At 46.2% G+C, this 19,640-nt stretch overlaps 1 protein-coding gene across 1 annotated transcript in view; it reads right to left on the bottom strand.

The window, feature by feature from the left end:
* The window catches only part of EFCAB13 (EF-hand calcium binding domain 13), a 236,485-nt gene that overhangs the window by 154,998 nt on the left and 61,847 nt on the right, over nucleotides 1-19,640 (bottom strand). Inside the window, exons 20-28 of the mRNA XM_084808226.1 lie at nucleotides 18,460-18,531; nucleotides 17,964-18,110; nucleotides 15,822-15,893; nucleotides 12,187-12,330; nucleotides 11,859-11,930; nucleotides 7,925-8,068; nucleotides 7,757-7,828; nucleotides 6,647-6,790; nucleotides 2,407-2,478 (exon numbers count right to left, since the gene is read on the bottom strand). Coding sequence (XP_084664352.1) covers nucleotides 2,407-2,478; nucleotides 6,647-6,790; nucleotides 7,757-7,828; nucleotides 7,925-8,068; nucleotides 11,859-11,930; nucleotides 12,187-12,330; nucleotides 15,822-15,893; nucleotides 17,964-18,110; nucleotides 18,460-18,531 — 939 coding nt within the window. The remainder of the gene's footprint in view (nucleotides 1-2,406; nucleotides 2,479-6,646; nucleotides 6,791-7,756; nucleotides 7,829-7,924; nucleotides 8,069-11,858; nucleotides 11,931-12,186; nucleotides 12,331-15,821; nucleotides 15,894-17,963; nucleotides 18,111-18,459; nucleotides 18,532-19,640) is intronic.

The following is a 19,640-nucleotide window of genomic DNA, read 5'->3' as shown; positions in this document are numbered from 1 at the left end:
TCTAAGACTTTTATCTCAAAGAAGAGCAAGGGGGAAAGGGATATGTTGCCGATGCAGGCAGAGCCTGGGAACACCAGCCCCACAACAAGCCTCACAGGGGCTTTAGCCACACTGAAGACCCAGTTTTCAAGGCCAGACGAGACAAGATGGGGCAGCCAAGTCTGCTTATTCACATATCATTTTATACAAGGGCTTGGAAGGTCTCAGTTTTACAATATAAGCTTTATATTATCAGGTGTGCACAGATGATTGAAGCTGAATCTCTCCCACCCCTCAGAGCAGAACTGAGAAAAGTGTTTGAAGTGACGGAGCACATGGAGGAAAAGCCATGGTGGGATCAGGATTCAGCACCCTGCTTGTTGCAAGTAGGGATGACGTGGGTGCTTGACTGAGTCCCAGAGTCCATGGGTTCTGCCCGTGTCCCCAGACTGCCCCCACTGAGCCTCTGGCTCGCGTCCCCACTTGCACCCTTTAAATATGCACAAATTCAGGCTGGGAAAAGCTGATCTACACAATATTAGAGGCAAACACGGCCTGTTTACCATGGGATAAATTCAGCCCCCAGACTGAATTTACACATATTTAAATACGTGCATTTTTAAAGCTTTTATTCATAAAAATAAGCTTGGGAAAATGGTGGGCACTCGGGGATGGGATCCAAGGTGAGTGCGGGCAGCTTGGTGAGCTCATGGGGGCTGGAGCATGAGCCGGGGTAGTGCTTCAATGGGCACCCACCAAACCCAGACGGGGTGGGTCCGTCCATCCCTAGTGGCAAGACCCACTCCAGCCCCCTACATTATGTGTGAATGGTGGCTCCTCCCATCACTTGTCTTTCACTGAGGTGGTAAATTTGCATCAGACTACAGGGAAAGGCTCACTTGACTGAATGCTCATCCATACTAGGGATGGCAGAGAATTCCGCCACGGATCTCGGTGAGGCCGAATGCCAGTGCATTCAGCCCCCCGAAATCTGTGGCGGAACGGCCTGCCCTCCCCCACCCCCCCCCGCGGATCCCCCCGGGACGAGACTTACCTGGGGCGGATCTTCCAGGCAGCGGCGGCTCCGGTGGCGGCGGTGGCGGCAGCTGCAGCGGCTGGTCTTCTGACCGGCTGCTGCCGCTGCCATTTGCAGACTTGTGGGGTCGTTGTTTTCTTTAAGACGTGATAGGCTACGTAAAGATTTACGTAGCCTATCATGGCTGGGTAAAAAAAAAACCCGCGTACGCAAATGGCGGCAGCTATGGCCACCGCCATTTGCATTCCTTATTTTTGGTGTCTTAGTCTACGTAAATATTTACGTAGACTAGGACAGCGAAAATAAGGGGAATGCAAATAGCGTAGCGGGCGCTATTTGCGTCCCTTTCTGATTCGCCATTTTAGCCTACGTAAATATTTACGTAGGCTAAAACAGCGAATCAAAAAGGGACGCAAATAGCGCCCGCTACGCTATTTGCGTTCCCCTTTATTTTTGCCGTCATAGTCTACGTAAATATTTACGTAGATTAAGACACCAAAAATAAGGAACGCAAATGGTGGCGGCCATAGCCGCCGCCATTTGCGTACGTGGTTTTGTTTTTGTTTTTTCCCCCAGAGCCCTCCACGGCCGGAAATCCGGCTGCCGACAGCTCTGACCTGGCTGGGCCTGGCTGGCTGCTCCGCGGAGCTGCTGCGGAGCACAGCCGGCCGCGGAGGATTCCAAGGGGGAGGAACGGATCGCCTCTCCCCCGTCGAGGATTCTGGGGGGAGGGATGGAACGCCTTCCCCCCACCATCAACATAATCCGCGGAAAGGTAAGTGACTTTTGTACATCCCTAATCCATACCCCCCCCCCCCAATCCCTCCACATAGAAAACTAACATGACAGGGAGAAGGCTAGGTTAGGACTGTTTTCTCTGACATTTAGTTTTCTCTGTACAGGGATTTTTTGTAAGGAGGAACATTCCATCACATGCACCCCCACCTGTGGTCTGAAGTGGTACAGCCCAGATGCAACAATAAGAAACTAAACCAGAAAAGAGCAGGACATTAAATAATGGGTTTAAGTTACAGGAAGGCAGTTTTCAGTTGAACATCAGGAGAAACTTTCTAACCGTCACAGCAGTCAGACAATGGAACCAACTGCCTAGGGAGGTAGTGGGCTTTCCACCCCTGGAGGAATTCAGGGAGACTGCACAACCATCTGTTAGGGATGCTTTAAACTGGATTCCTGCACTGAGCAGGGGGTTTGACTCCATGGCTTAAATGACCCTTTCCAACTCTATGAGCATGTGATTCAAGCCCAATGGGAGGTATAAGGGAACAGTTAGCCCCTTTCTTCATCTACTCACACACACTCAACTTCTTGTGAGCTACTGACATCTTGCTGGGCAACGAGGCCTTAAGGTGGGGAGAATTTGTTATTCTTACCATTAAATTCTGCAAAGGACTGGGTACCAGTTAGACTCATTATGACGTCTTTAAAACCTACTGTCCCATCTCCTATAACAAACAGAATGGAAGAGAGGATGAGTGGGGGAAGCCATATCTATTCATGAAAAATCTAGTTATTGCAAATATGTCTCGAATCACTTGTGGTTGACTCTCCAAGTTGAAGAAGACTTTCATGTTACATAATCTTATGATAGGAGAGCCCATTGCATTCTAGTGGCATGTAATAACAGTGCTTTGCTGAGCATTTAGATAGTGTGCTGAGGACTGCAGCTTCAAGCACTAAGTAAGGAGCGTCATTAAACACGATGGGATTTACTTCTGAGTAAACATACATAGGATGTATCCAGTACCAGAGGGAGTGAGCCTATGTACACCAGTTGGTGGGGAACATGGGTGGGAGGGTGCTGTTGTGCTCATGCCTTGCTTGTGGGTTCCCGATTGATAGCTGGTTGGCCACTGTGCAAACAGGATGCTGGACTAGATGGACCCTTGGTCTGATCCAGCAGGGCTCTTCTTATGTTCTTAGGATTGTGCTGTTAGAATAGTGAAAGTGCTTCACATTGAATGTTTCAGGAATCAAGATAAACAATAGTTCTGTAATATAGGTTGATATTCTTATTAATTGTCCCCACATTGCAGTTCTGGGTAAAAGGAGAAGAGATAACGGCTTATTTAAGGCTACCTAGTGAGTTCCTGACAAAGGCAAGATTTGAGTGGAGGACCTCTTAGCTCAAGCACTTAACGAACTTTTGTGATACTACGGCAGAAAGTGGTGATTGAGAGATCAGCTCCTAGTAGACAACAAATGGGACATCACCATGATCGCATTCCCTTCCCCAAGTCTAACCAGAGCTATTTTGTGCCTTCCCATCCCACCTCCAACCCCCAATAATAGCAAAACTGTGGAGTATATTCTATGGTTAAACTATGCCTACCAAAATCTGCACACAAAGAGCATCTTTTGAAAGTTGGTTTTGAAACCAGGTCTTGTAGTCCCCTCCAGCAAAGGAGATCGTTACCTTGTCATGGTGCTGGAGCTTGAGCACCTCAATGACGTCATGAGCTAAACCGTGAAGGGACACCAACGGGAAGGTCATGGCAGAGAGGTCAGACTAAATACGATCCCGGGAAAGGAAACTGCAACCCACCCCAGTATTCTTGCCATGGAAACTAAATGGATCAGTACAACCAGAGATATGTCGGTACACCGTCGGAAGATGGGACTCCCAGGTCGGAAGATGGTCAAAATGCTACTGGGGAGGAACAGAGGATAAGTTCAACTAGCCACAGATGTGATGATGCAGCTAGCTCAAAGCCAAAAGGATGGCTAGCAGCCGATGGTGCTGCTGGTGGTGAACAACGAATCCGATGTTCTAAAGATCAACACACCATAGGAACCTGGAATGTAAGATCTATGAGCCGGGGCAAATTGGATGTGGTTATTGGGGAGATGTCAAGATTAAATCTAGACATTTTGGGTGTCAGTGAACTGAAATGGACTGGAATGGGCCACTTCACATCAAATGACCACCAGATCTACTACTGTGGACAAGAGGACCACAGAAGAAATGGAGTAGCCTTCATAATTAATAATAAAGTGGCTAAAGCAGTGCTTCGATACAATCCAAAAAATGACAGAATTATCTCAGTTCGAATTCAGGTCAAGCCATTTAACATCACAGTGATCCAAATATACACCCCAACCACAGATGCTGAAGAAGCAGAAGTAGATCAGTTCTATGAGGATCTGCAGCACCTACTGGATAGTACGCCAAAAAAAGACGTTATTTTCATTACAGGAGACTGGAATGCTAAGGTGGGTAGTCAAACGACACCTGGAATTACAGGCAAGTATGGTCTGGGAGAACAAAATGAAGCAGGACATAGGCTGATAGAATTTTGCCAAGACAACTCACTGTGAATAACAAACACTCTCTTCCAACAACCTAAGAGACGACTTTATACATGGACTTCACCAGACGGTTGACACCGAAATCAGATTGACTACATCCTTTGTAGCCAAAGGTGGTGGACATCTACACAGTTGGTAAAAACAAGACCTGGAGCTGATGGTAGTTCAGATCACAAACTTCTTATTGCACAATTGAGAATCAGACTAAAGAGAATAGGGAAGACCCACAGATCAGTTAGATATGAGCTCACTAATATTCCTCATGAATATGCAGTGGAGGTGAAGAATAGCTTTAAGGGACTAGATTTAGTAGATAGGGTCCCGGAAGAACTATGGACAGAAGTTTGCAACGTTGTTCAGGAGGCGGCAACAAAAAAATGTCCCAAAGAAAAAGAAAACCAAGAAGGCAAGATGGCTGTCTGCTGAGACACTGGAAGCAGCCCAAGAAAGAAGGAAAGCAAAAGGCAACAGTGATAGGGGGAGATATGCCCAATTAAATGCAAAATTCCAGAGGTTAGCCAGAAGAGATAAGGAATTTATTTTTAAACAAGCAATGTGCGGAAGCGGAAGAAGATAATAGAATAGGAAGGACAAGAGACCTCTTCCAGAAAATTAGAAACATCGGAGGTAAATTCCAGGCAAAAATGGGTATGATGAAAAACAAAGATGGCAAGGACCTAACAGAAGCAGAAGAGATCAAGAAAAGGTGGCAAGAATATACGGAAGATCTGTATAGGAAGGATAATAATATCAGGAATAGATTTGATGGTGTGGTCAGTGAGCTAGAGCCAGACATCCTGAAGAGTGAGGTTGAATGGGCCTTAAGAAGCATTGCTAATAACAAGGCAGCAGGAGATGACGGTATCCCAGCTGAACAGTTTAAAATCTTGCACGATGATGCTGTCAAGGTGATGCATGCCAGCAAATTTGGAAAACACAAGAATGGCCACCAGACTGGAAAAAATCAACTTATATCCCCATACCAAAAAAGGGAAGCACCAAAGAATGTTCAAACTATCGAACAGTGGCACTGATTTCACATACCAGTAAGGTAATGCTCAAGATCTTGCAAGGTAGACTCCAGCAATTCATGGAACGAGAATTGCCAGATGTACAAGCTGGGTTTCGAAAAGGCAGAGGAACTACAGACCAAATTGCCAATATCCGCTGGATAATGGAGAAAGCCAGGGAGTTTCAGAAAAACATCTATTTCTGTTTTATTGACTATTCTAAAGCCTTTGATTGTGTGGATCATAACAAATTGTGGCAAGTTCTTGGTGGTATGGGGATACCAAGTCATCTTGTCTGCCTCCTGAGGAATCTCTATAACGACCAAGTAGCAATGGTAAGAACAGACCACGGAACAACGGACTGGTTTAAGATTGGGAAAGGAGTACAGCAGGGTTGTACCTACCTGTTCAACCTGTACGCAGAACACATCATGTGACGTGCTGGGCTTGATGAAGCCAAGGCTGGAGCTTAAATCGCTGGAAGAAACATTAACAATCTCCAATATGCAGATGATACCACTTTGATGGCTGAAAGTGAGGAGGAGCTGAGGAACCTTCTGATGAAGGTGAAAGAAGAAAGTGCAAAAGCTGGGTTGCAGTTAAACCTCAAAAAAAACAAGATTATGGCAACCAGCTTGATTGATAACTGGCAAATAGGGGGAGAAAATGTGGAGGCAGTGACAGACTTTGTCTTTCTAGGCGCAAAGATTACTGCAGTTGCTGACTGCAGCCAGGAAATCAGAAGACGTTTACTTGGGAGGACAGCAATAACAAATCTTGATAAAATAGTGAAGAGCAGAGACATCACACTGACAACAAAGGTCCGCATAGTGAAAGCAATGGTATTCCCTGTAGTAACCTATGGCTGCGAGAGCTGGACCATAAGGAAGGCTGAGCGAAGGAAGATAGATGCTTTTGAACTGTGGTGCTGGAGGAAAATTCTGAGAGTGCCTTGGACTGCAAGAAGATCAAACCAGTCCATACTCCAGGAAATAAAGCCAGACTGCTCACTTGAGGGAAGGATCTTAAAGGCAAAACTGAAGTACTTTGGCCACATCATGAGAAGACAAGATACCCTGGAGAAGATGCTGATGCTAGGGAAAGTGGAAGGCAAAAGGAAGAGGGGCCGACCAAAGGCAAGATGGATGGATGATATTCTGGAGGTGACGGACTTGACCTTGGGGGAGTTGGGGGTGGTGACGGCTGACAGGAAGCTCTGGCGTGGGCTGGTCCATGAAGTCACGAAGAGTCGGAAGCGACTGACCGAATAAACAACAACAACTTGTAGTCTCACCTGCAACTGTAACTGAGCAATGCAGCAACTGGAGTTCCTCTGGTGTCAAGTTGATGCCCACGCTGGCCAGCGTTTTTGCCAGGTCATCCCTGTGGATACGGTGGTCTTTGATATTACTCATGGCGTCAAAAGTGTCCTTCAACACTGCCAAGGACAGGAGGGAATAAGTTTTAATTCATTTGGAAACTGAGGCTCAAACTATACATGGTTACATGATTCTTTCACCTAATGAGGTACCCGTATCGTTCCCCTGCAGGTGGAAAAGAAGCTTGGGGGTTATTTTGAGCAGATGCAACACAGCAATGAGAAATGTTAAACAGCACTCTTTTGCCTTTGCTCACCTTCAGCCTCCTATGGCCACTTTGCATTGCCAGGGGAAGGAATCACCCATCTGACGATCACGTTTTAGCCTGAGATTTTAAGGGCTTCTCCACCACATGGGGCTTATATTACGCGAACAAGATTGGTTACTCACAGAAGCGGGTCCTTTACATGACGTTGTCAACCTCCAGGGCCCCTCCCAAGGTTTATAACCTTTATTCTGCCATTGTAAAGCGCAGGGAAAGTCTGATTTTTCTCAAGGAAGTGCTTATGAAGCATTTTACTTGCTACGTACTTCTGTAATGGTGCTATAATAACAGCGCCATTTAGTTGCTGTAAAATGAACCTTATGGAACTTGTCGAGAACTTGCCAAGAGAGACAAACATCCCGTGTAAGGAGCCAAACTTAATCCCACAAAGAATCCGGAAGCAGAAGCCCTGGTAAGTTGCAGGATAAAAGGCCTGGTATGGTGAAGCCCTAAGTGAAATATGCAATGATCAGAGATTCTATAGATTCTATAGAATCTCGATGTAACCAATTACCTAGGGAGGTGGTGGGCTCTCCCACACTGGAAGCGTTCAAGACGAGGCTGGACAGCCATCTGTCAGGGATGCTCTGACTTGGATTCCTGCATTGAGCAGGGGGTTGGACTCCATGGCCTTGTAGGCCCCTTCCAACCCTACTATTCTATGATTCTATGAGAACCTGATGGATGGGTCTAGGAAAGAACATGACCTCAGAATTCGCAGCTATGGGACAAGTAAACTAAAATCCTGGTTTATCTTTACCAATTGCTTCTGGGAGCTCTGGAACAACAGTTAAAATCCTCATGAATTCTCTGAAATTCACCTTGCCATAACCTACAAGGCAAAATGTAGATCACATTAGGAGTAGAGTAAATCATCACTGAGTGTTTGTGGCAGTCCCAGACCCCACATCGTATTTGGAATGCTTACTGTCAACGTAGGCTGTCTTCATCACTTCCTGCAGTAATTCATTCGCATCCAGAAGATCCAAGGTGTTCAGGGTGGACCCAAGAGCACGGAGATCAAAATGGTCACCTTTGAGCTTGCTCAAAGCCATGCAGGTGAGCTGCATCTCTATGAAAACACACTCCAGAGTCAGCAAGACACAGAAGAACAGCCAACCACAGCCTTCCCCAAGCTAGTGCCCTCCAGTTACACTGGACTACAACCCCTGTCATCCCCAGCCAACATGTTAATTGGGCATGCTGGTTGGGGATAGTGGGAGCTGTAGTACAACACACCTTATGGGCACCAGCTCGGGGTAGCTGCCCTACCATAAGGATGTCATGGAGGGGGCTGCGAGGGCAGATGCTGTTAAAATAGTTTCCCCTTCACAGTTCATCAAGCGGTTTCTCCCTCCTCCTTCCAAATTCAAATTCATGAAAGACACATGATGCTAAAAAACATATTTAACACCCCATTTCAGAGGCAGCATACTTCTAAAGAGCAGATGCTGGGGACAAGAATCAGGGGATGGGTGTCTACCCCAGGAGTGGTGAAACTCAGACAGGGGGCAATTTTGGGCCACCTGGGGTCTCAATCTGGCCCTCCAGGTTCCCCAGATGGCCATGACCCCTTCCTCACATCACCGGTGTTACCGAAGGTGCTCCTCCTAGATACGTGTCCAAACATGCACACTCTCATCTGGAAAATGGTATGTTTAACATTGGCAATAGTGTGTTTTGGGCAAAAAGGGGAACCTCAAACAATCCACATGCACACAAGCTTTTTCAACCTATGGGTCATATTTTTTAAGCTCAAACAAGAATGTAAAATGTACAATTATTACTGTAGGGAAAATAGCCTGGTAGAGCAACTGTAAGGTACATATACAGACCAATAACCAATTTAAAGCTCCAGTGAGAACTTGAATTGTGGGGAGATGAGCCCAGTTCTCACAGAGGCTGGCTTCAGACTGTCCAGCTTGAAGTAGAGAGGGTCTGCTAGGCTGAGAGGCTGAGGTGGGGTGGGGGGATTCAAGAAATCCCTAATCCCCTTGGGAAGGAAAAAGAAAGGGTTAGGGGTGAGTGTAGTGAGTGCAGAGAAGGGAAAGTGTGAGGGTAGGATCTCTTCTAAGGGAAAGTGGTGTGACTGGGCTGGTTCTTGATGTAACAAGAAGGGGGGGAGAGAAGGGGTCTATCCACAGTGAACACACACTCATTCACACTCAAGCAACAAAGGAAGAGTGCAGGCAGGTAGCACAGAATTGCAGGGATGGCGTCAGGAAGGCTAAAGCTGAGAATGAGCTGAGGTTAGAGAGGGAGGCTAAAAACAACAAAAAGGCTTTCTTCAGCTACATGCACAGTAAAAGGCAGAGAAAAGAAATGGTGTTCAGCTATTAAATAAGGATGGCAAAATGGTAACAGATGACAAGGAAAAGGCAGAGGTGCTCAATTCCTACTTTGGCTCAGTCTTCTCCCGAAAGAGGGTCTATGACCCCCCTGGCAAAGGCGAAGTACAGGCTGAAGGGGCAGGATTGCAGCTTGAGATCGATAGGCATATGGTCAAGGAACACCGAATTACTTGGAATGAGTTTAAATCTCCAGGGTCAGATGAACTGCATCCTAGAGTAATAAAGGAACTGGCAGAAGAACTCTCACAACCACTCTATATTCTCATTGAGAAATCATGGAGGACGAGTGAAGTTCCAGTGGAGGAGGACTAATGTTGTCCCTATCTTCAAAAAGGGTAAAATGGAGGAACCTGGGAACTACACACCAGTCAGTCTTAGGGATGTACGAATCCCTTACCTGGCTCCATTCAGGGGCATCCGTGATGGGGGGGAGGCGATCCGTCCCTCCCCCCGGAATCATGCCCGGCTGGTTCCACTCCATGGCAAGTCCGCAGAGCTGCCGGCTGGGCCCATCCGCAGCCGGACTGCTGTCCGCTGCTGGGCTGCTGCAGCAGCAAATGGCAGCCGTCATAGCGGCCACCATTTATGTCCCTATGTTAGTCCATGATAGGTTACGTATATATTTACATAGCCTATCACAGCAAAGAGCAGGGATGCAAAGGGCTGCCACTACGCCATTTGCATCTCTGCTCTTTGCCATGATAGGCTACGTAAATATATACGTAGCCTATCACAGCTAATGCAGGGATGCAAATGGCGTCCACAGACCGGGGCCGCCATTCGCACCCGCAGACGAGGGCAGCGGATGGCCGACACAAGGAAGGGTCCATCCCGGGGAGGTTTCATGGGATAGCGGGGGGGGGGGATTGTTCCGTTCCTCCGTGGACTCCAGGGGGCCGGCCTCACTGGAGTCCGTGGCGGAATTCTCTAACATCCCTAGTCAGTCTGACATCAATCCCTGGGAAAAAAATTCTGGAGCAGATTATCAAGCAATCCATCTGTAAGCACCTTGAAAACAATGCAGTGATTACACCAAGCCAACATGGATTTGTCAAGAACAAATCCTGCCACATGAATCTGATCTCATTTTTGGATCAGGTAACCTCCCTTGTGGACTGTGGAAATGCTGTGGACATCATATACCTCGACTTCAGCAACGCTTTCAACAATGTGCCCCATGATATCCTGATGAGCAAACTAGCTCAAAGTGGGCTAGATGAAACAACGATTCGGTGGATCCACATTTGGCTACAGGATCGGACTCAAAGAGTGCTTATCAATGGGATCTTCTCAAGCTGGGGAGATGTAACGAGTGGGGTACCACAGGGCTCAGTCCTGGGCCCAGTGCTCTTCCACATTTTTATTAATGACTTGGAGGAGGAGTCATTAGGATGCAACAAGAGGTCCCAGCTGCAATTATTTCCACTAGCTAGCCATGGAAGGATGCACTGAAATGCTGGGATGCCAAGCAAATTGCTTAAAAGCTAGATCCAATTAGAACACACACATACACACCATAGAAAAGGGGGGCTGGAGATGACAGTTGTGGAAAGACCTCAGTAGACAGGCGTGGATTTCCCTGGGTCCAAAGACCTGTTCCTGTAGCTGCTGCACTGGGGCACACTGGAACTCCTTGGTTTGCAAGGCTTTTGGCAGACAGGAGCCTGAGATCCGGCATGGGCCTAAATGGCCAAACTAGGGCTACTCCGGGTGACAACAGGCGGTGGAGGAGTGACAAGGCTGCAGTATCCCATGCAACGACTGGGGCCCTTTCTCTCCCGGTTTGTCTGGGGGTGAGTGGGATGCCTCTCTCTTGAGAAGATCGGCTGGAGCTCTTGTGGGGGAACCTGGGGGTGCCAAGACTCCAAGTATCCAATGGCAAGGGCTTACAATGTTATAAGTCTGGCAGCCATGGAAGGAACTGATCCAAAAATTTGCACATTTGTTGCTCAAAATTCTGAGGTTTTTTTATACAGTTTAAACAAAAGAACTGACTTCTCCACCAACATGACTATAACACAACAGTTGCATAAAATTCTTAAGTCTTGGGAATGGCAGTCCTGCCTGTGAACAAAAAGGTGCAAGCAGTTCACTTCCGGAGTCATCTCTACAATACGAGAAGAGGGTCCTTGTGGTGAAGGGGTCCTCCTCCAGTAGAGGGCTTCTTAACCATGCCATCTTGGGAACCGTGTTCTGCCCATGCAATCCCTTTCTCCTACACCCTGAGGGTGTTTCCTGCCTATCAGGAGGGGAAATCGCTTTACAAACAGTCACCTGCATCAGATCATTTTAATATTCTGCTTGTCTCCAGGCTTCAGATTCCTAAGGGACCTGAAGCTGCCATGTGACCTCCATTGCCTATGTCAGAGCTTCCCACCTAAGCTCAGACCAAACTTTTCTTAAAGGCACCATGCCAATATGGGATGTGTGTGTGTACATGACCTATTCTAAAATCAAGCAGTCTGCTAAGGGGTGGTTCCCTTTGCTATTTTTAGATAGCTCTTCACTTACCTGGACTAGTAACAAAAGTAGTAGTATGGGTCACCCCCCTGATAAAGTCCTTCAAATTCACTGTCTTGTTGTCTGAAAGTGGAAAGGGGGAGGAAGGCACAGAAGAATTGGGTGAACTAGAAGAACAACACTGTATATTACAGATTCCCCTCTTTCCACAAAATGGTGATTGGTTTGTTTTAAAAATAGAGTATTTATTTAATGAATATTTAATTCTGTATGTGTGTGTATGTGTGTGTGCCCGCACATGTATACACATACACACGCACATGCCAGCCCCGTGCCCCAAAGAGGTACCCCACTCCCACCAGCTAGAACAGGTACTCACCATCGATATTGCAAAAGGCCAATGCGTCTGATACCTCATTCAAAGGCAAGTTGATGTTGAAGCTCTTCATAACCACCTGTAACTCTTCCACACCAATCCTCCCATTTTCTAGTTTGGCAAGGATGTCAAAACCATCTGCCAAGGCTGCAGGGGCCAGGGGAAGGCAGAGGAACAGGGAAGACATTAGGCAGGAACACAGCTACAGAGAAGGTTAAGCTGGGTAACAAAGCTGAAACTACAGGGCACGTCTACACCCACAGGGCCCCCCCGCCCCAAGTTCAAGATGGCTCAAAGTGGTTTCTGGTTCAACTGTCATTCCCTCCCCCCTCCCCCCACTGCCCCAAAACACTGCTGGAAATGTTTATTAGGCAATTTCTTTGCTGAAGAATTTTTGGCCCCATTTCACACACAGCTACAATGCAGAGGACTCTCTGGATGGGATCCATGACAATGAGTTAAACAATTGTCACAGAGAGGCCATGTGTCCTACTTTACAGCCTCTTATTGATTCATTTATTTATTAAATTAATATCCCATCTGTTCACTAAGAAGAGTGCTCTCAAGGGAGCTGACAACAACATACAGAAAAAGTAACAAAGTTATAATTAAAGCATGAAAACTCAACAATTAAACACACATCCAATAAAAACATGTAAAACAAAACACAAATAAAAATACAAGACAAATAAAAGCACATCTGTAAGAAAGAAATAACACTACTCAAAAGATTAAAAACCCAATTCAGCAGCAAATCATCCTAGATGATAAAAGTGAGCCTGAATACAAATGTGTTTTCCTGCTGGTAGAAGGATAACAGAGATGGAGTGAGCCTGCCTCCTTGGCAGGGGGCATTTCTACACCAGCCTAAAATCCTGCATTTAAAATGGGGCTTTCTGCTTTCGTTTGAAGTGCAGGATCACGACTCCTTTTTTCACCTGCTTCCTTCTCCCCCTCCCCTTCCCCACTCTTTCTCCCCGTATCTGAGTCTTCCATTATCTTTCATTGATCTCGCTCCTCTTCTTGCCACTTTAACAGAGGAAACTGAAGCGGAACACAATGGGGTAATTTGATAGCTCATTACCTGCGATCTATCTAAAAACAGAACAAAGGGCATTTAGTGCAGGAGACGCCCTGGAGGGGCACGGCGCCATGTAAAGAGCCCGCAAACTTCCGTGAAGGAGCCATCTCGATCGCAGGGTAAAAGCTCCATGTGATGAAGCCCAGGGAGTTCCGAACGTTCTTCAGATAGTTAAGGGACAGAGAGAAGGACCTCTCCCGGGGATCAAAAAACCCAGGCAGTTTCATATGGGAGAATGTGGTCTTTCAAATACCCTGTTCCAAAGCTGTATGGGGCTTTATAGGTCATTTAATCAGTACTTTGAATTGTGCCCAGAAACAAAACAGAAGCCAGTAAAGCTATTGTAACAAGGGAGTCACACATTCCCTATATTGGGCCCCAGTCATTAGTCTGGCCACAGCATTCTGGGCCAGCTGAAGTCTGGAGGGGTGGCACTGTAGTAGCATCAGGGACAGGCAGCAGTGGTCACCTGGGCTGATAAGTAATGTGCCAGGCTTAGTGGCTACAGCAGCTGCTGCTATCTTAATTTTCCCAGAATGCCTGTGTGCCCTACATCAGGGCTAGAAGCATTCTGGGGATCGAAGATGGCAATGGCCGCAGCCATTTCACCTAGTGCTTTTCCTAGGAGGTGACACTCCTTAGAGCAGAAGTGGGGAACCTGTGGCCTTCTGGATGTTGTTCGATTCCAGCTCCTATTAACCCCAGCTGCATGGCCAATGGTCAGGAATGACTAGAGTTGTAGCCCAACAACATCTGGAGGACCACAGTTTCCTCATCCCTGCCTGAGAGAGAGAGAGAGAGAGAAACAGTTTGAAACCAAATTTGCAGTATGAGAGAGACAAAGAAAATCTGTACAGGGTGCAAATGGACTGAGAATACAATCCACCAGGAACTTCTCCTACAGAAGGCAAATTTGTGGTTCTTGTGCTGTGCAAGCTCCCATTCATTTTACTGGGGCTTTGAGCGGGAGACATTTGCTATAGATTAATTGCCTGCTCCCCCCACTGCTCCCTGATCTAACTTGGTCAGGCCAGTTTGGCATTGTAAATCTCAGTATGACATACACCTCCCCACCATTCTATCTTCCATGCAGGTCTTTTTTGCATGTTGGGTTATTTTGAATTTTAAAAATTACCAAATTATTTGAAAGACAGCTTGCAGAGCTAGGGTTACCAGGTTCCAGAGTTTTAGCCCTTTTCTCTGATCTCTAGGGGATGAAATAAAATCTCAGGGTGGGTGAAGGGACAGAATCTTGGGAGCAGTCAAATTCCAGCCTGGCTTTAGAGCTTCTGTTATTTGCTCCACCCCTCTCCCCATGTTAATCAGGCTCCAAGTCTAAGGCAGTAGAAACTGCCAGACTCTGTTCCCTGGCTCCCTAGATGCCCCGCCTGCCCCTGCCATGCGCTACCAGGCTCCACCCTTAACTCTTCCATGAGCCAGGAGGATTCCTGGCAACTTGGCTGAAACGTTGCTGGAGTGCAGCCGCTCCCTTTAGGGATCTGATGCAGAACTAGTACCTGTGCTGGCTGCTTGTGGGACTATATGTTTCTCTCCACTCTGATATGGTTGTTCATTTGTAAAAATAGGGAGATATTACAAACATTACAAAGACGTCTAAGTCTTGATGCCTGCCCAGCTCCTGCAAGTTACTGTGGGGGCAGGGACAGGAAGAATTCAAAACACGGTTGTGAAAAAAGCTCACAAACAATCTACTACCAAAACTGAGACACAACAGACTGAGGCCAGATCTACACCTCATGCCATATCGATACGATCCCATCACAGTAACACTATATCCCTGTTGCACATTTATACCTCGTAGCACACACAGTGACACCTGCTGCAGCATTTTGGATAATATGGAATAAAAAAGTGAGCAATAATGCTCAGAAAGAGGTATATGGAATGTGCCATGTCCCTCAACAGTTATCAGTGCACTTCAATGCCAATAACAAACCCTAGGGCTCCTTCACACTGAACTTTTATCCTGAGATTGAGATTGCTCCTTCACAGAAGTTTGAGGGCTCTTTACATGATGCTGTGATCATTCAAGGCATCCCCTGGACTAAATGCCCTTTGTTCCATCTTTAAATAGATCGCAGATAATGAGCTATCAAATTACTCCATTGTGTTCCGCTTCAGTTTCCTCAGTGAAAAGAGGGAAAATGGCAAGAAGAGGAGCGAGATCAATGAAAGATAATGGAAGACGCAGATACGGGGAGAAGGAGGGGGGAGGGGTGGGGGGGAAAGGAAGCACATGGAAAAGGGAGTAAGTTGTGATCCTACATTTAAAATGGAAGCGGAAAGCCCCGTTTTAAGTGCAGGATTTTAGGCGGGTGTAGAGATGCCCCTAGTGTAGATCTAGCCTGGGGCTCTGGAGTCAGCAAATCTCTCACCCAAAGCAAACAAAAACCTGCAGCATTCCCTCCTGGAACTTCCAGCACTCAAGGAAGCAGAGAGTATTTAGCAGTCAAAATGGAAATTGAAAACCCAGTAATATAGGGTAAATTTCACTCTCCCAGAGAGAAATTGGACTTTAGGGGAGCTACTCCCTTACCTGCAGATGTTTTAAAATGCTGATTCTTTGTCAAAGTCCTCAAGAAGTCATTGAATTTTGCTTGCCCGGTTTCTGCAAATTACAGTGGGGTGTGGGGGGCTGACATTTAAACACTGTTGTGACAAAAAAAAAAAAAAAAACCCATAATGATTTCTAATGTACTAGCAAAACTGAGATAAAACAGACTGAGGCGCTGGACTCATCAAATCTCCACGTGAAAGGAGTTCAACAGGAGTGTAAAAGGAGTGCAAAGAAGCCACAGAGAGAAGACTCTGCTCTTAACTGTCCTGTTTACCATGGACCTCTGTTTTTGTAGTACATGACCCTGGTAAATCACTGCCCTACCCTGCTTTTGGGAACCATTTTAGGGGCGCCTTTCTTTTCTTTTTTTTCTGAGCATGAGTTGCGGGAGTTCCCATTCTTCAGGCTTCAATTACTGCAGTGCCAAAATCTGTCCCTCAGTTCCCCAAATGTTTTTTTTCCTCCCTCTCATTCTCAGGGTACTTTAGAATTTCTTTTGAATTCCTTTTCGTAATGGTTTCGAGCTTACCTTAGCATTGCGCGGTGCTGTGTGTTACATTCTATTACACATCTCTCTGTCACTCTGCAGCCTCCCCAGCTGTCCCATGGGAGGCGTTCCCTCATGACATCTTCTGGGTTTAATTAAAGCACAAGAGGCCAGGGAGGATGCAGACTGCTGGAGAAATGATTGTCCAATCAAAGACAGGAGTCACACACCCATACACACACAAACCTTGGCCAGAGCATGCTTACGTTAAGTGCAAGAACCCCATACCCACAAAAATGTTTACCAACAGTTTCTCCTCCTTTAAAAAACATTCAAAAGCAATTTTCTTTTCCATCAGATTGAATGAGAATGGTTGAAAGATATGCCGAATAGATTTTTGGCACAGCACTAGTTTCAACCTCTTTCAGCGTTGCCAATTGCAGGAGCTCTGTAAGTGCGTTCAGCTGAACATGCTTACAAGCTCCTTTGCAGACGTTCATGCTGAATACACAAAGGTCTCTGAGCTGGCCAGGCACATGGGAACCTGGAGGAGGGGTGTGCATGCTCGCTCGCATGCGTCCTCTCCCGAGATTAACTCTGTGTGTGATGCAGGTGAACACCTTCGTAGGGCTTGTGTTTTTCTAGTATATCTTTAACTTTAGGAACAAACACCCTCTTTGCTTCTGATGATAAACATTGATGATAAACAACGGAAGTTTCAAACCACCAAATATTAATCTGCAAGAAGATCTTCTGTTTCTCAGAAAAGAGGAAGTGATATTTCCTTTCAAACATTCCAAGTATTAAGGAAAACTTTGTTCTGAAGAAGATTCGTGTCAAGAATGACAGCCTGCTTTTCCACCATGAGACTAGGCCCAGGTGTCATGTTCCAACACCTGGAACTGTGTGTTATCTAGAAGCTCCCTGGCCCTGCTGTTCAAGCGCATGCTCAGTCCCCACTAATTGGGAAAGAGATAACAGCTGGGTTTGGTGGGAAGATCCTGCCACTTCTGGGGTGAGGGTGGTCCACCCTGGGGCTGAGCTAATGATTGGCTAAGGGAAATCTGCCCTGGGTTGCCAGTGCTGGGCCTTAAAAGGGAGCAGAGGTTGAGGCGTTGTGTCTCCCTTCGTTCTGGTGGTTTTCGGACCTGATGATGGCTGGATGCTATCCTAGGAGGCCCATACTTAGGTATGTTGAAGGATAGGCTAGCTAGTTTAGTGATTGGGGGGGGGCAGTGCGGTACAGAGGCTCTCTGTGTATTCTGGTTTCCTTTTAAGTATTTCAGCTTTGTAACCCTCTGTACAAGCTACCACCTCTAAGTCTCCCTTTCCTTCTATCCCTTTCCCTATAATAAACATTTATCCAACTCCAAGTTGGTGCGATTCCTTCTGAGCAACCTCAGTGCTAATTTCAGTGCCTCTTGGCCTAGGAGGGTGGCTACTGAGTAATTTTGGAGACTTGAGGCCAGGTTTGGCCTTACCCATCTTGCAGGGATGTTGGGACTAGTTCCAGTGCTCCTTCACAATTATAATTATTTATTGTTGTCACTAAAATTCTCTAAAAAGCATGGTTTTCTGTAGAATTGCTGAGACGCTATGATGACTAGCCACTTCCTTCTAGTTTGGTCACTTACCTGTCATATGTATCGATGTCAGTACCTGGGTGATCACCTGGTTAGCCATTTGCAGGCCAAAGGTGTTCAGACTTTTCTTCACACCAGTTGGCTTCATCTTCTTGTGTTCTTCGATGAACTTGAGAGCAAGGATGGCATCAAGCACAGCTGCAGAGGGTAACATCAGCAGCATCATTTCAAGTCATGCTTAAGAGGAAAGGTTCTTGCTCTGAGACGCCATTACAGCCCATTTGCTTTAGTCAAACCTCCCTTGCAGAGAATTATTGGTGGGGAGCCTTTTTAAGCCCGAGGGCAGCATTGGCTTCAGGGAAGCATGTTGGGGGATGTATGCCTGAAGTGGGCAGGGCCAAAGCCTGACATGAGGCCTGGGACCACTCTTTCTCGTACACACACATGCACCATCCATTCATACACAGGCGTGCGCACACACACCAATCATAAATATACAGCTGGAACACTTTGCTACTGCTGAAGCAGGGCTCACTCAATATCTTACCTGAATAATTTTTGAACCGCCTGGTTTCCTTCATAGCTGAAATCAGTTCCTTGACATCTACAGTCCCATCGGCTATAGAAGAAAAAGAGCAATTGCACCATCATTTTATTATAATAGAGACCCCATAGATCCAAATGTCCCATAATCAAACCCCCTCTTCTGAGAGGATAATTTATCCCTGAAGCATTCCCAACAGATCCACAGCCAACATCCTTTTTTTGAGGAAGGACAATGTCTGCCAGTCACATTTTTCCTCAGTAAAAAATAGCCAGACTAGTGTAGGGGCTAAGCCATGAGCCAGGAAACCCACAGTTCTTTGCCTCACCACGAACGTATTAGGTGGCCATGTCTCACTCTCAGCCTCAGACCTCTATGGGAATAATCATACTGGTCAATCTTTCATGGTTGTTGCAAGCATAGTCAAGAGAATGTATGTGACGCACTTTGACCACTCTAAAGCACCATTGTGCCCAAAGTACTTTGGTCACCAAAGAGGAAGCTCCCTGTGTCTCACTGATCTTCACCATCTCTACACCAGCCTAAAAAATCCCACATTTAAAATGGGACTTTTCTGCTTCTGTTTTAAATGCAGGATCACGACGGACTGCCTCTACACAAGTGTCCTTTCCCCCCTCCTTACTAGTACAGAATGAGGAATAATGTGGGATAATATGATAAGGTTTCTAAATATACATCTTGAGGTGGCAGAGCATTTAGCTCTGTCGGGGGCGGGGTGTTACAAAAGCAAACAGTTAAAATGATCGAGGAGAGTTAATATAAATGGCTGATCAGGAAAAGGTGTTAACAGATCATCACTGGTATGATATTATTACGGGATGGAGTTCCAAGGCTAGTTTTAGTTTATATTTACTAATACATCCTATTCTATGGCTCATTGTTGATATTATGTATTATGAAAAACATACATGCAGTTCTGTATTATGATAAACATACATGTAATTCTGTATTATCAAAAACATACATGTAATTCTTACTAAATTAAAAACACCAACGAGTGTGCACTGCTGAATGAGAAATGAATGTCTTCTCATGACACCATACGTGTAACTTGGGTAGCAACACAGGGTGGGGGGGTATGTCATGCAGAATCATGTAATGCCCCCTGTGGAGTGAATGTGTTGCTCAGGTTTAAATGGGAAGTTACCAGAAGGAAGGCTGAA

Source organism: Heloderma suspectum, chromosome 6, assembly GCF_057233095.1.
Source record: "Heloderma suspectum isolate Gila_16-S chromosome 6, 16-S_ref, whole genome shotgun sequence".
NCBI classification, from domain to species: Eukaryota; Metazoa; Chordata; class Lepidosauria; order Squamata; family Helodermatidae; genus Heloderma; species Heloderma suspectum.
The sequence above is the reverse complement of the archived record's forward strand: the minus strand, read 5'-3'. Positions and strand labels throughout refer to the sequence as shown.